The 16,739-nt window shown below is 27.7% G+C and overlaps 2 protein-coding genes across 21 annotated transcripts in view; one reads left to right on the forward strand and one right to left on the reverse strand.

Annotated features, from left to right (window-relative positions):
• The window catches only part of LOC107455966 (ran-specific GTPase-activating protein), a 237,077-nt gene that overhangs the window by 149,778 nt on the left and 70,560 nt on the right, over window positions 1–16,739 (reverse strand). The window lies entirely within an intron of this gene.
• LOC107455963 (serine/arginine repetitive matrix protein 2) overlaps window positions 1–16,739 on the forward strand; it is an 87,010-nt gene that overhangs the window by 66,181 nt on the left and 4,090 nt on the right. For 7 of the 20 annotated variants that reach the window (XM_016073699.3, XM_016073697.3, XM_016073696.3 and 4 more), the window contains 4 exons: window positions 87–257; window positions 2,051–2,236; window positions 2,992–4,446; window positions 8,161–8,274. In XM_016073699.3, the coding sequence (XP_015929185.1) occupies window positions 87–257; window positions 2,051–2,236; window positions 2,992–4,446; window positions 8,161–8,274 (1,926 nt within the window). Of the gene's footprint in view, window positions 1–86; window positions 258–2,050; window positions 2,237–2,991; window positions 4,447–8,160; window positions 8,275–8,392; window positions 8,418–8,721; window positions 8,879–10,631; window positions 10,677–12,176; window positions 12,200–14,589; window positions 14,606–16,739 lie in introns of those variants that run through there. The other 13 variants (XM_071179802.1, XM_071179800.1, XM_016073703.3 and 10 more) reach the window with 10 other exon arrangements.

A 16,739-nucleotide genomic window follows, 5' to 3' on the forward strand; every position in this document is an offset into this window, starting at 1 on the left:
TTATTATATAAAAAGCAGCTGTTTGAATTTAGTGCTCTTGCATTTAATATTTTATGTAAATAAAAATGTCTTTCTTTTATTAATAGGGAAACAGACAAAGGCTCTAAGCAGTCAACTTCTTATAAAAGTTCTAGATCAGATAAAGAAGGGCACCATCGTCATTCTCCAGAGAAACATAGACATCATAAATCTAGATCAAATGACAGTCCTCACTTGTCACAGAATCGAAAAGCTAGATCTGTCTCTCCTGATTCTGAGTGAGTTACACAATATTTTATAGTTAATGAATGTCAAATGGAGTTATAAGTTGCCTTAAATTGTTTTTGGGTGTTTGTTGCCTTAAATTGTTAAATTGTTTACTCTACCGAAACTTTTCATTCTTTACATGAAGCATTTAATTTTTTGTATTTTCATTAATGGGGACATTTTAAAAATTAAAATTTAAATAAGTTTTTTTTTCCTGAATCGTTTTTTTCTTCTTATTATTTACATCAAAACTACAGAGTTAAAAGTTTTAATTAAAGGACATGTTAATTAAATTCTTTATGCTATGTTCATATATATCTATGTATGTAGCACAATAAATGAATACAAAAAGGACAAGGAGAAAATTAAGAAAATAAATAAGTTTTATTTACTGTGCATAAGCTGCAAGTATATCGAACCCATAAAATAAGTTCAAAATTTAGAGAAAACATGGAAAAAATTACAGAATAATGAAAAAGAGAAGAGGAAAATTATTTTTAAAAAATATTCGGGAAAGAAAAATCCGAAAGAAAAAGATATAATATCTATATTATATCTTTTTTCAGGATTTCACAAAAAAATTTAATAATTTTCTTTTTTCATTATTCTGTAATTTTTTCCATGTTTTCTCTACATTTTGAACTTATATATATATATATATATGTAAGCTTCTCTGAGGTTTATCTTCTATTGAATAAAGGTGTCAAGAACTTTCTAATGATCTTTTTTTTTTCCTTAGCTCTATTTAAATAAATTTGTGCTAAGTATTTTGAGAATTCTTTTCTCATTTAAATTGGTTTCAATGTAAGCTTATAAAGCTCACAAATTTTGAAGTTTGGACCCGAAAGCATTCAGACTTTTCTATAAGACCTTAAGTGTTAATAAAGATAGTGCTCATATTAAAAAATATTTGTTTCCAGTAAGCATTATTCTTTACAAGACTGATAAAGTTTAAACTTAATCTATGTTTAGTTTTATTGTCCTAGCCGATTTTATAAAACTAATTTCAAGAAAAATGGAAAGAAATGAGTTCCGTGTGGTTATTAAACACTTTTATTTAAAAAGTTCAACATTGAAAGGAGATTAAAATTGAGTTCGAATGCAGTTCATACCACACCTACTCCTGTGTTTGTGACTGTCTACAATGGGGTGAAGAGTTTAAATGTGGATGTACATTTCAAAAGTGATGAGCATTGATTCAGGATATCTCGTGTAATTAACTTTCTCCAAAATTATTGATAAATATCATAATATACTTTTATGTGATCTTTGTATCAAAGTGTGCCAAATAATTGAGGACACATGCATTTTCACTAAGAACAGTGTTTTAAATTTTGAACAAAAAATTGGGTGTGAAAGAAAATCTTGGTGTGGTTGGTGCTATGTTTGCTCTTATTAAATAATTAATGCAATCTTATGGTAAATTTCGAGGTTGGTTTTTGGATTGTTACATAGCAATTAGTGAGACGTGCCTGTACTTCTTATTATACCCCATAAACAAAGAAATGGCCAAAACAGTGGGTGGTTATTACAGCGTAACATTTTGTAAGTGTACCTAAACACTCTGGTATTGCTACTTTTATTTTTGACAAATTAGTATTACACTTTCTCCTTTTCTGGAATCTTGTGTTTTGGTTTTGATAAACCCTAAATTAAGAGTTTAATAAATATTTACTTTTATATCAATTTCAATTCCCTAAAACATACAGTTTGAGAAAAAAATATGTTTGCTTAGCATTCCTTAAGTTCCTCACTTATATATTATCTAGCAATGTAAATTAATGTTTGTCTTATAATTTTTTAGGGATGCTCTTCCGAAAAAAAGGAAAGATAATTATCAGGAGGAAAGTGTAGAATACACCAAAAAATCCAGTTCAAGCAAAAAGAAACAAAGCAAATATGACTCTCCTTCTCCTAAGCGCAATGGGACTTCTAAGCCTGCTACTAAATCATATTCTCCTGAATCTGATGTCTCTAAAAAAAGTGCAAGGTTAGAGTTTAATTTCTCTAAAATAAAATTTTAAAAATGAACCAACTATTGAGAGGGCTTTATTTTTTCATGATTTAACTACTATCCTTATTTAATCTTCTGTCTCAAATAAAATATTTTAGCTATTTTAATTTTTTTTATAGACTTGCCATTAATTTCAATGAATATTTCAACTGTGAATATTTAAAAAAAATATTTCTGAGTCTTTTTTTAAAACTTTTTAATTTACTGCAGCATTTAATTAAAACTAATGCGAAATTTAAATTTTTTTTTATTTATTTTATGTAATAATTTTGGAAAAGTTTATTTAATATTTTTGGAGGGTCCAACCTACCTTGATAAGTTATTATCCATAGGAAATAATCAATAACTCAAGGAAATAGCTCCTAAACAATAACAGTTTTTATTGTAAACAAAAATAACAATAACAAAAATAGTTCATTAAATGATTCTGAATGAATAATAATATTCCACAATATAGTTACAATTAACCATAAAACAATAGTTATCAAATCAAAGTTAAATAATGAAAGCAATGAGCAGGAGAGCTTAAAGAAGAGTTAAGTGAGCGGGGAACAGGGTTGCTGATACCAGTGAAACTCAAAATTGCCAATGGTGCCAACAATTTTATTACTTTTTTTTTAAACCAATGCCTGTTAAAATGCACTTCTTAAAGTTCTTATATCATGTGCTTGACATTGTGATCAATTACACTGCTGCATTATATATAAACATTGAATGATTTGATTTTTTAGATCTGGCTCATCTAAATATAGAAAGCAAATTCATGCCACTCCTCCACAATCTCCTCCTGTTTATAAACATAAAAAGCATATTTTACAATCACCAGATTATGTACCAAATAATGAGCCTGTTAAAAAGAGAAGTCAAAAATCGGCCTCACCCTCTCCATCACCTCCTCGAAAAGAAAAATATAAAAAATCTCAGAAGTCAGGAAGGAACTCTTCACCAGAACAAAGCATCAGGAAACATAATCGTAAGCAAAAAAGTCAGTCTCCTGTATCTGATAGCAAATATAGTAAAGATAAAGAATCCAAAAGATTTCAGCAGCAATCGAATGGAGAGTCAGGTTATTCAGGAAAGAAAAAGTTAGAAACAGATACAAGAACAAAGAGTCCAAGTTATCCCCGTACTATTAAAAGCAAATCTAAGCGAGAGATTGTTGATAGCAATAGATCTCTAAGTCCAGATTCTGATGATGCTAAGAGACATGTAAAGAAAAAGAAACGATTTAGAGAAGAAGCAGATGAGTGCAGTAGAAGTTCTAGTAGAAGTCCATCTCATGAAAGGAGAAAGTATTCCGATTCAAAGTTAGACAAAACTCACTCATCAAATGAATCTCGACAGCCTCAAAGCAAAAATTATGCTTCAAATTCCAATGACACTACTCAAGTCAGTTCATCTAAAACTAACTTACAACATAGTCGCAGAGACTCAAACTATGAAATTCCAACTCGTATTGTAAAAGACGCAGATTCTAAGATTCAGAAACGTAGTCGCAGTCCACAAGTTGAGACTCAGACAATAGAAATAACTACCCACAAAGTTATTGTTAGTGATCAAGAAAGTCCTAAAGCAGACAGGCCAAATTCTTCTAGAAAGATGAGTAGTTCTCCTTCAAATAAACCAAAAGAACAAAGCAGCACTGTTGCTACTGAATTGCCTGAAGAAAACATCAGTCGAAACAAAGGTAAATGGGTGACGGTTTCGAATGGAGTTCAGCCAAGTAAAACTTCACCAAATAAAGATTTCGATGAAGGTCCAATTGCCAAAAAGTATTCAACTTCACCAACAAAAGAAGTAAATAATTCAAGAGATTCTGAAAGGCCAACAGTATTTGAAAATGAAAATGCATCTAAAAAAAGTGAAAATGCTTCAAAAAGTAGTCCTCACATAAAGAGTAGTTCGAGTCATAGCAAGAAAGATAGTTCTCGAAAAATTAGGAATTCAAGAAGTCGAAGCATTTCACACAGTCGCAGCAGAAGTCATAGTGTCAGATCTAGTAGAAGTCGAAGCAGAAGCTACAGCAAAAGTCGCAGTAAAAGTTACAGCAAAAGCAGGAGTAAAAGCTACAGCAAAAGTCGCAGTCATAGTAGAAGCCGGAGTCATCGAGATAGTCGCAGTAGGAGTCACAGCAGAAGTTGTTCTGCAAGTTATAGTAGAAGTGGAAGTGTATCAATTTGTTCAAGGTTTGTGTTTATGTTTTCAAAGTTTAATTTATATTTTAAAAGTTAAAGCATGCAAATCATTTCACCTTCTTATGTTTACTTAGTATTTTTTATGCAATATTGCATAAGTTTTTATATTGCACCATGTTTTTTGTTCAATTAATTTTACTTATCCTTTTATAGTCTTGTATTTTTGTTATTTTTTCAGGTAAAAGTAAGTAAATTGTTTTAAAAACTGTTTTTAAATTTTGCCTAAATTTATGAATATCCATTTGTTAACTTCTAAGTATGAACTTAAGTATGGTATTTTGTAACACTTTCTTATTTTGTTCAGTAGAAATTGCTATTATAAAAATTTTATTATTATTATAGCCTAATTGAAAATCTATATCCAAAGCACTTCTAACTTATAAATTGTTCAATATGATCTATTTTATATACTTTAATTATTGAGTGAAAACATAACATAATGAGCATAAGCATAATATGAGCATAAACAATGAGATGGAAAATAAAAAATTTATATTTTTCCAAGTAATAATTACATCAAATAGATTTTTTTGTATTAAATCGCAAGTTAAATGAAAAAATAAAAAGTACGAATTTTCAATCAGTTATATACAATTTGAATTTTTTTCTTTTTTCATTTATTTGTTTAAAAGAAAATGATACCTCAAGAAGAAATAAGTGACATTCAACAGAAATATGAGGAATTATATAAAATTGTGCATACTTTCCACTGCAATGATTTCGTTAAAAAACTCATTTAAATTTAGATAAGTTTTTCAGAATACTAAAATAAAGTAAGCAATATTGAATGGGAACTTATTGACTAATTTAGTTACAAAAAAATATTTTATGATAGTTTAAGCAGACATTATTTAGAAAATGTAGTGAAGATATTTTAGTCTTGAAAGCTCTCGAAAATTCTTACTTTTTTATGATCCTCATTTTGTGTTATAATTTTCTATTTATTGATTTATTATTTTATTAATAAGCATATTTAATTTGCTTCATAATTTATATTTTTTGTTTTTGGCCAGTGTTTTGGCCTCACAAATTTACTTAAAATGTCAAAATTGCCTTAATTGTCCAATTTTCTTGGTGCTGCATGTTCTTTCCAGACCTTGTGCCATTAAACCCTACATTCAGTTTTGTTCTACATTAATTATCATAAAGCGGTGACTAATTACTAACTTAAAATATAAGGCTGAGATATCCTGGTTGGTAGGGCACTGGGCCCATGTCCAGGAGTTCATGGGTTCGATCCCCGCCGGCCGAAAACTCCTCGTGTAGTAAATGGTGACTGATGCACGTTAAATCTGTCGAGTTGCTAAGTCCTCCATGTTTCCATAACAAATCAATACCTCTGGAGGTACTGATCCAGAATTTTCCTTGTTTTCTGGATTGGTTCAAAATTACAAGGCTACGCAGTTGAACATTAGTTATCGTAAACCCAAAATTGGGTCGACTGTTCAGCCACGGATATAAAATAACTTAAAACATAAATGCTCTGTTTTATTAATATATGTGTCCCTATTGTATAACTGACTTAAATGTTTTTAAGTGAAATAAAGGTGACACACATTAAACCCAATATATATTAATTGTGTAGGAGGATACAGAATGAATCAGATTCATGTCTGCATAGCTGCCAACTCTGTATAATAATTATTTTAGATTTTGTCATATTTTCCCAGTCTCTACTTTAATTAAGGATTCTACTGGTTTTTATATAAATAATTTAAAAAAATTTCCTTAAATTAAATAAGTTCCTCTCAAACTTATGTTACTTGGCTTATTGTTAGCTTGGGAATTTAGTCGAGTAATATTTTTAAATAATGCAGTGAGAATGAAACATAAAAAAAATTTTAAAACATGTCCTTCTCTTTTAAAGTAATCAGTTAAAAACATCTATCTCATCAAAAATTCAGAATTTTTTTTTTCTTTTTTAACTAGTTCAAAGTATTTAGTTTTTGTTATTAATTTTTTTAAAATAAAACTTATATGTTATTCAAAAATGTGTTACAATTTGATTTCTCATACTGTTCAAAATTGTAAAATTAAGTATACAGTGAGTAAATTTGCTTGGTCATTAAGTATATTATTTTCTTGATTATATTATTTCTTGCTTATATAAATTAGTTTCCTTGGTATTCACTGTCTATAAATTTAAATCTATTTTTTTCATGAAATCTGCATCAAAAAAAATTCTTGTTTCATGTTGGCCACTAGGCACTTTTGTATTGTCATAACAAATTTAAACTTCAAGCCTTTTTGGAAAGTTTGTATGTGTGTAATATATCATTTTCAAGTGTTAGTTTTTTCCCTGAGTTAAAATTTTTATTTTTTAATCTATTTTTAAAATATTTCATTGCACATATATTTCCATACAAAGTTATTTAACAAATTAAAATTTTAAAAAATTAGGAGGTCAATCTTCTTCAGAAATCAGTATAGGATTATTTGATTTCTTGCATACCTAGACTGCATATTTCCACTCTACTATTATTTTTATCCTTACATCACTGATTTTCTTGAGATTACATATTGTATAAATTTTTATAATAATTATATAATGAATGAAACTTCAATAAAATTTTGCAAAATTATTAATCTCCCTCTATGTAATTCTCAGACTAGATCCTGTAATATATTTAGTATTTTTTACTCAGAAAATCACATATTTAAAGCATATATTAAAATTCTGACGGTAGAATATCACCAAATATTATTTATCATTTATTAAAATTTAAGTAAAAGACGCTACTAATATTAAAAAATTCATATTAATGTTAAAAAGTTATAAAGGGATAATTGCATTTTATTTTAGATTTATTTTATATTCAAACAAAAAATAATTATGACTTATCTTTAAAATTGTTTGCTATAAAGATGCAACTTGCAGTTTCTAAATAACTTAAAAGTTATTTTACATTACTTAACATCATATTACATTCTTATATGTTGTTATTCTATACATCACACAAATATTTGACTTATTAAAAAGAGTGGGATTATTCAATATATAGGGTTATTTAGAAAGAGGGATTCAATTGAAAAGCTTTTACCACCCCTTTGGTTCGCATTAGCATAGTAAATATTATATTGGTTGGGAAATAGCATTTACGGCCGGCAGCTACATAAAAATCATGCAGGACGAGTTGAAACTCTTAAGTTTAATCTTTATTTCAGACGCTTTAAAAAAATTTTTTATTAGAATGTAAATTGCTCATGTCCATTGTATACTTCATTAAAAGATTCAATGTGACCCTCTTCTAGAAAAAGAATTAATAGAGTTCCCTCTTCCAAAGAAAATACTTGCGTTTTTACCACCTGCTATTATTCTTTATAGACTATGGCCGGGCATTTTCTGTTTGTAATACTTTTGATCTAGTTTACGGGTAGAGAAATCTTTAGTTATGGTGCTTTCACACTAGATTATGCATCCAGACATACTCCATTCTCAGTTAAATACAAAATTATTAAATTAGGACCATCTTTTTGAATAACTTTATAATATTATTGTATGTAGGTAATATTTTGTATTATAAAGCTATAAGTTTAATTAATTTTTTTATTAAATTAAGTTTAATTAATTTTTTACTTTGTTCTTTTGTGTACTTTTTCTGCTCTATGATCTTGATTACTCTGATACTATTTTTATCATGTGAACATTAAAATATGTAAGTTATTAGAAATTGTACAAATTTTAAAACTTTTTGTTTGATATAGGTCTCGTTCCCGCTCCTATTCATCTCGTTCCCGTTCACGATCCATAGCTCGGAGTCCGTCCATTCCTCGACGCCGCGGCTCTCCGAGTTTTTTGGATAAACGTCGTATCACCAGGTATCAGATAGTATTTAATAGTTTTTAACTTGCGTTTTGAATACTAGCATCTGAAAACAATTTATTTTGCTTAATATTGATTGTTTTTACCTAATCCCATGTATTTTTGATTGAATAGTGGAAACAAATGTATGACGTGAGAGGTAAGTGTATAGATGCAAATGTCTTTATGCACTTACTTCTAATATGAGTCATGCACTAAATACATTGGCAAAGTTTAAAACATATTTCTTTAGCAATTAATAAAAATATTATTTTATTTTCTTACTTGAAACTTTTTCACCATTATAATCAATTTAATGAAATTTTAATTCTAATATATTGATAATCTGATGTTTTTAATGTTTTCTCTCAAATCATTTAAAAAGACTAACTACTTCTCTTTACAAGTATGTATCACTTATTGATCTAAAGTTTTAACAACTAACATGGGGATAACTTCTCTAGGGCTCGATCAGTGAGTTTTCCTCGTAAACGAAGACGTTCAAGTTCTCGCTCTTCTTCCTCTCAGTCCTTATCTAGGTCGCCTTTCAGCCGACATTCTTCAGTTAGCACCAGTAGCAGCAGTCTCTGGAGTAGAGTTTATCGCCTGTACTGAAGAAAAGTATTTCTTCCATTTAGCCCACTGGCTCCTCCCTTTTCAAGCTGCAGAAATTTAGCATAGAGCCTCTAAGTCCCATTTTTTCAAAAGATATTCTGCTATAAAATAATGCCCTATCACAAAAAATTTCTTTAAAAAAATGGAAAAAACAAAATTTAAACATAAAATCCAACATAGCTCATAGCACTACTCTTAAAGATAATGCATGCCACATGACCAATTTTATTTTGATTCTATCTCCCTGAAAATTCTGGTTCAAAGTTTTATTATTTTAATTCAATGCATACTTTTTAATTGAGTAACTTCAAAATGACATCTTAAGACTAAGTAATTCATATACACATTAAAAGACTTTAGACATTTATATCATATGAAAGGAAAATAAAAAAACATCAAATTTTATTAACAATTCTCTGAGATTTTTATGCTTCAAATTCATAATTTAGCATGCAGTTAGCATTAAAATAAAAATGAAAAATTTGTCATATGCAATCTCCCTTTTTAAAAAGATTTCAAAATTTTTGTTTCTTTTTGAACAAAAATATTTTTAATTTTGAAAAGTAATTATTTTAATTTTTTAAATTTTATCAGTTATTAAAAACGTTAAATTATAATTTTCTAAGGAAATAATATTGCTTCATAAGTCAAGAATTTTAAGTATAAGGTGTCAAAAAATTCTGCATTGATTTTTGTAGAATTTAAAATATATTTATTCCTATTTTGTTGGAATGAGAAGCTAAATTTCTGCAGTGAGACAGAATTCTTCCATTTATTGGTTGAGGATGTGGTGGTGGTCTTCTAGAAGTTCTATTACACTTTCCTCTTTTTTCCTTTCTAATCTTTGAGAGTGCTACAGTTTGTTCTCTGGATTTTATTTTATTTAACACCTGCATGTACACTTTTCCCCCACAATTCCTTATTAAATTTTTATTATTATTATTTTAAATTAGTTTAACTGGAGATTGCTTTAATTCATTATGCAATAAAAGATTTAATCTTGCAATGTACTGATTACAAGCAAATTTTTTGGAATGTTTTTATACATCAGGTATTATGTAATTTTGTTGTGGCATTAACTTTTATGTTTTACTATTTTCAAAGTATCTTACCAAAACTCTTTCTAAAAATCTTATCTCTAATAATGTTAGGAATTATCAATCTAAGTTTAATTTTATAAGTATATCTGTACACATATAGATATTATGTGTTTTGTTAACGATATCAAAACTTGGCTACTAACCAGTTAATAAATAATATAATGAGTTATTAAGTTAGATAGGAAAATTATAATTTTGTTACGTTATGGAAAATCACACCATAAAAAAATTCATCTTTTTCTGATTTATATAATGGAATTTGTTGAAAAGTGTTCAATATATTCGATAAAGTTGAAATGAATAGGAAAAATTATTTTGTAAAGTAATGCAAATTAAAATGGCTACTAAAATTTAAACTTTTCATAAAATATTCTTGCATTTATTACATGCTGCTTACTTCCTAAGCTATAAATTTTTAGAAAATCGAATACCGGTCACAAGAAAAAGTGAACCAAGTTTTTTTTAAAATTTCTAAAATATTTATGATAAAGCATTTTACGGTTCTGATTGTTTTGCAGTCTCTTGTTAAACTATTATTATTGTTCTTTTTTATTTATCAACATTGTTTGTTTTTATTTATCACAATCCTTATCTTTTTTATGTTGTGTTAAGCATTCATATATATTTTTTGCCATACTGACATGTTTGTTTCATTTCAGTTAAGCTTCACGATTCAGTTCATGCACATTGCACACCGTAAACAGGTATTAGTTATCACCTTTTTGTTTTGTTTTAAGCACTTATGATTTATATTTTCCTAAAACAGTTATTGCATGTCATTATTTTATTTTAATTATTTGTATTCTCGTTTCATTATATTTTTAAGCACAAAATTTAAAAAATTGAAGCACTTCAGTGCACCACCTTTAAGTTGAATATTTTAAATTACTTCAATACCAAACAAGCACCCAATTGCGAATTTGCTCATAGTTTCTGACAAATATTGACAAGTAGCCTGCAATATTAGTCAGAAACTATGAGTAGGATAGGCCAAACAGGCATACCATCCCACATTAATCACCACTTTTCTATATCTCAATCCTGTAAGGCGGAACGTAAATAAATCGACAAAGTATTTCTCCAGTGCATGTTCTCTTGATGTTGACTTAGTGAAGTTTGGCCGGCCACACAATGAGGAGGTAAGTAAGAGACATACAAGGAATGCATTCCCATACTATTGCATTAGCATGCACACATCACATCTGTGCATCCTTGAAGTATAAGAATTTGCCATCTTTATACCTCTTTCTTATCACTTGCCTCCTCAGTGTGTGGCCTACCTTAAAGCCAGATATTTGCTACCTAAACTGCATTAAAAAGAAGAATTTTCAATTTCAAAAGTGTACAGGAGAAAGAAATGAAGGAGAGGATAAGGCAGAAATAATATTTTAATTTAATCATCATCAGCAGCGAAGAAAAATAGATATGAATTAAGGGTTGGTGTAAATACTATAAAATTTGCAGGTGTTCATAAAGTGTTTTATTATATATGTATAAATATATATAGTCTTGAAAGTTTTAATTCCATTTCCTTATCTCTATGATAACTTTTTAAAACTTGTTTATTTTTCGTCTTCGAAAATAAATTTTACAGGCTGTCGCAATTATTATACTAAACATTGCCTTTTATCTGTTGAGCTATTTAGGTGAATTTTCGAAAGCAGTGAAGCAGTTTTCCTTCTTTAAATAATTTAGAGAAGAAGTTACTGTATTTAAAAACTATACTTCTCAGCTTCTACTTGGCTGAGTTTGGATCAACTGGTTTTTTAACAATTTCTTGTGAGTTTTCTCAACTTGTGCAATACCAATTCTATTTCTATTGAAACAAAACACTACCCTAAAAAATGTATAAAATTTAAAAGGCAGGAGAAATATCTTTTTTTATCATCATTACTATAAAGTTGATGTAAATAGTTAGAACGTTTCAAGTCAATCATTATATTGCCGTTCATCAACATTTAAGATTAAGAGATTAATCATAAAAGGATGTACACTGTATTTTTAGAAATTTTCAAATAGTTAATAGCTTAAACAAAAAAAAATATTAAAGTAAATGAAAGTATGAACAAATAAATAACTAAACAAATTCGATATTCATTTAAATTTCTCGTTCTTAGTTTGCAGTAATTTTATTGTACAGAACTTAAAATACAGAAATCATAGTTTACATTCTCATTTGTATTTTTGTTTTATATTTTGTTCAGATTCTTTCTTAAGTACAATTTGTGTAAGTATTGTATTTGGCAAACTGTATGCATTTAAAACTATGCATGAGTATTTGAAACTCATTCATGATGATTCTTGATCGTGAATTTTTAAATCATTTTTGCATAATTTTTGATCTAAGTGGATCAACAAAATAATTTTTTTTTATTAAAATGCTCTTTTTTTCCTTTTATGCATTCAATAAACATATTAAGGACTTTAAGATTTAACGTTTGGCTAAGCAACTTTAATTTATTCAGCAAGGATTGCCACAGACATTCAGAAAAAAATTTCTCAGATTCTCCCAGATTTTTCCTGTTCTGTGGTCACCTTGTTTATTTTCTTATGCTATTTGCCATAATTAATCATATGTTATTTAAGTTTTTAAATATTTCTTTGAGACCATATATTTTCAAAACAAATCTAACAAGGATTTTTTTCTTTTTACAATACTTTATATTTATTTTTATGACAACTTTGTATTCTGTTAAATCTTATTTTCTATGAAAATTAAAACTAGATTAATGTGAAATAGAGGATGTGAATGTTACGAAGAATGGAAAAATGAATGATAAGTCTATAGTTAACCATTTAAAGTTGAGAACGAGCAATTCTAGTCAATTAAAACGCAAAGCCTATTTACATTATTATCCTGGCAATGGTTCTAAACCTTAAAAAAAAATCAATTTAGTGAATTGTAACATCATACATAACTTGTGACCACTATACCAGGCATGGGTTATTTATGTATTACATTAAAATATAATGCTCTATCTACTTATATACAGTAATTCCAGGATTTAATTAACTAAGATTGGTTAGACATAGTTTTAGCCAGTTAAAAGGGTAAGTATTTGAGATTCTACACATTTTAATTTACTAGAGTTTGTAATTCACTCTAATCAGTTAAGCCTTTTGTTTATCTTTCATTTTTGCTTTGTCCATAACATCTGTAATTATACACATCTGTAATTTTATATGATAAATATTTATCGATTTGAAAACTGAAAATTTTTTTAATGTTGAATTTTTCTTGCTAAAATTTAAAGAAATATGTAATTCAAGCAAAGCTAGAAAATTTGACTCAGTGTTAGTGTCTAATGAATCATTTGAGCAATAGAAATGTATTAAAATGTATTCTTTTATTTCCTTTTGTTTATTTTTGGCAGAGTGATGTAACTTAAAAGAATTGTTAATGTATAGAAAATAAATTCTAGTGAACTTCTGCAACATTTGATTATTTAAAGTTTATGGTAGTATATTGGCTTTGCAAAGCTTTCAATGATTTTTCCGCGTAAAAAATTTATCTTTTCGCTTCGAAAAAAGGATAATTATTTATTAATAATTTTGTACAGTTTTTACAATCAATTGTATTTGGTATATCAAGGCAGACGATATTCATCACTACACCTTTTGCTTAAATTAAAAATCTCTTACTTGCATCTGAATACGCAACCGTTTAGCAAGCATTCATGCTATTCTAAGTACAAGCATGAGCTTAAACTTAAGAAAAGTTTCTGAATACAAGCCTTAGTTTTTTGCATAGTAATTTTTTTACTGGTGAATGGAAGGCTGTATAAGGAAAATAACTAAACCTTTAGCAAACAAAATAACTGATACTTATTACATATGTGACAGGTCTGTAATGTTTTATCAATTTCGTGATCATTCATGTTTTCTAAGTGCAGATTTCTATTTTTATTTTCTTGTGAATCCTAAGGTTGTTACTGTGCAATTTGTAAAATAAAATATAAAGCCAATTCACTTCAATAACGAACTGTATTTTCTATATATGTCAGGGATGAAATATAAATTTTCATTTTTCAAAACGTTTTAGCTTTTGTTACAGAAATACTAGACTTAAAAAAGGAAAAAATCCCTCTTTTTGCTATTTATAAATTTCCTCTATATTTTCAATTAGATTTTTTAAAATATTCTATGGAAAACATTGGCTTCAATTATACCTACTGAGTTAACATGGTTTAGGCCCTACGCATTCCAATCAAATTTACTATTACACTGAAAATCGTTTTTGTGGATACCAAAAACAACTTCATTATAATCTTTGAAACTCAAAAATAAGTTTTTGAGCATATAGTGATTATTCATTAGTTTTCTACTTTGTTATTATCTTGATTCGAATAAAATTTTTAAATAGCATAGTTTTTTGCTCTTCATATTGCTGTATATACCATAAAGAAATACATGTATCAAATTTAATCCTTTTATTTGCAGCTTTATTTTGATCTATAATTTTTGCCTTAGTTGTTTTGCATTTTATTTCATTGTATACTTAGTTAGCTTTTTATTGTAGATATTTAGATATCAAAGTTATTAATATAATTTGCTTTTATCATTTTAACTAATAGTATTCCATTACTTTTATTATTTTCATGCATGTTCATTTGGAAGGATAGCAGTCAAAAAGGTGGATCTTTTGTTCATTTTTCCCCAATTACTTATTTTTGTTATTTAGTTATTGCATGATATTTATTTCAAGGATATATTATTTCTTACATTTCTATAATTTTAACCGGACCTGCTAATGTAATTTTAAAAAATAACCATGCAAGTTTAAAAATGATTTTAAGTTTTTAAAATTATTAGAAAAGTCGATATGTTACCAACAGTCCTTACACAGTCAAACAATCATGTCACCTGTAAGACACTTTCAATGAATTTGTTTTAGTGGTTTTGGTATAACATAAAACTAGTTTATAAAGTGGCTATGAATTATTTAATGAAATGAGACTCAGTAGATTTCTACAAAAACAAAACACATGATTTTTGAATTTGATAGAACACGTACAAGATTTAATTAATTAATAAAAATCGTCGACATTGACAAAATGCTAAAACAAAATTATTCATTGTTTATGAAATTCATTTTTTCCCTTTATTTTCAAAACTAATTCGAAAAGTATCATTAATGGAAATTTTTTTGCTTGCTATTCCCTATGACCTTATTTTTAAGGAGTCTTGGAACATATATATATATGTATATATATATATTTGGATTAACCCTTTGAACGTCAGTCCTGGCTTTTTCTGAGCCGCAAGCTTTCCTGCATTGAAAAACCAGCTTCCATGTTATTCAGTGGGCAAGTAATACAGAGCAGACAATTTCCCCCAACAATTTCACCCTGAGGCTCAATGCCTGGAGGGTTAAGGTATTGAGATCTACAAGCGATAAGAATAAATTTTGGAAAGATCCCTTATGCCTGCATTCATTGTAACTAAGTAATTTAGTGTTAAATATTTCAGGAGAAAAAGTAAAGTGTTTGGGGAAGAAAAAACACCATGGGTAAATTTTAATCTAGTGATCGCATCTTCACATACTAGGGTTTAATCATAATGGTTTAAATGGGTAACCTGAAATATACTAATTAATTAGTGTGGGTGATATTTTAAGTTACAAAATCAGATACAAAAATGTACTTTCTTTGAATAAACACGCCATTTTTTTCCCGACATACTTGGATTTCTCTAACCTCAAAATATAGGGATAGCCACAACCTAGAAAATATGGTCCCAATGTCTGGAAAGCGGTTGAAAATTTAGGCTCCTTATAATGTTAATTTCACTATTTATATATTTTGAGAACTTTCTAAGCGAATTGAAGATGTTATGCACACAATTATAAAATGCTCTCCTGACGAAACTTGTGAGACAATATATTCTACAATGCGATTATCCCCTATATATTGAGGGTCAGGAATCCAAACTAGTAAAAAAAAGGTATGTTTATTCAGAGAAAGTATGTATATTTTTGTCACTGAGTTTGAAATTTAAAATATTGTTTGCACTAATTAATTTTCATATTTAAGGTTAGGGCCACCCATTGTTGAGATTGAGTCATAGTGCATGATAAATTTGATCATTAGATCAAAAGTTATTTAAGGGATTCCTTTTTTTCTTTTTGCTCTGTACTTTGCTACATCGTATTTTGTCAATTAGTATTTATTTTCGATTGTTTAATTTCAAAAGAAAATGGGGAAATGCAGCCCTATCTTTAAATGAAAATAGAGAAACAAATTTCTTTACTTTTGATATTTTTATCCATTTAAAAATGTATTTGATGTGAAAAAATATCTACAGTTGCTGATATGATTTGCTATATGACGATATTTCTACAACTTCATTAATTTATGTGCTTCCATTTTAGTAAAAAATAATTTTTAGAATTATCTTGAAACTCAGTTCTGTACATGCTGTTAAGTTTTTAAGTAAATCATATTAGAAATGAAGCGGTTATGAAACAATAAAAGAGTTAAACACATTCTTTTTTAATACATTGAGCATAATATCAATCATTTTAAATATAGTTCAAAACATGAAGTATAATATAAAAACAAATCCATGTTTTAATTTATTGCATGCTAAATAAAATTGCTTAGAAAAAACAAGCTTTTGTTTTTGAAAATTACGCTAGTGCTTTCACTTAATTTTTGTAATAGTAAATTTAGGACTGGAAATTTTTTTTATGATAATTACATTTAATAGTACTTTTTTAATTATCATTTTTTTTACTATTATCAATAAATATGACAGTTAAATTTTCC

This window comes from Parasteatoda tepidariorum, chromosome 4, assembly GCF_043381705.1.
Source record: "Parasteatoda tepidariorum isolate YZ-2023 chromosome 4, CAS_Ptep_4.0, whole genome shotgun sequence".
In the NCBI taxonomy this organism is placed as follows: domain Eukaryota; kingdom Metazoa; phylum Arthropoda; class Arachnida; order Araneae; family Theridiidae; genus Parasteatoda; species Parasteatoda tepidariorum.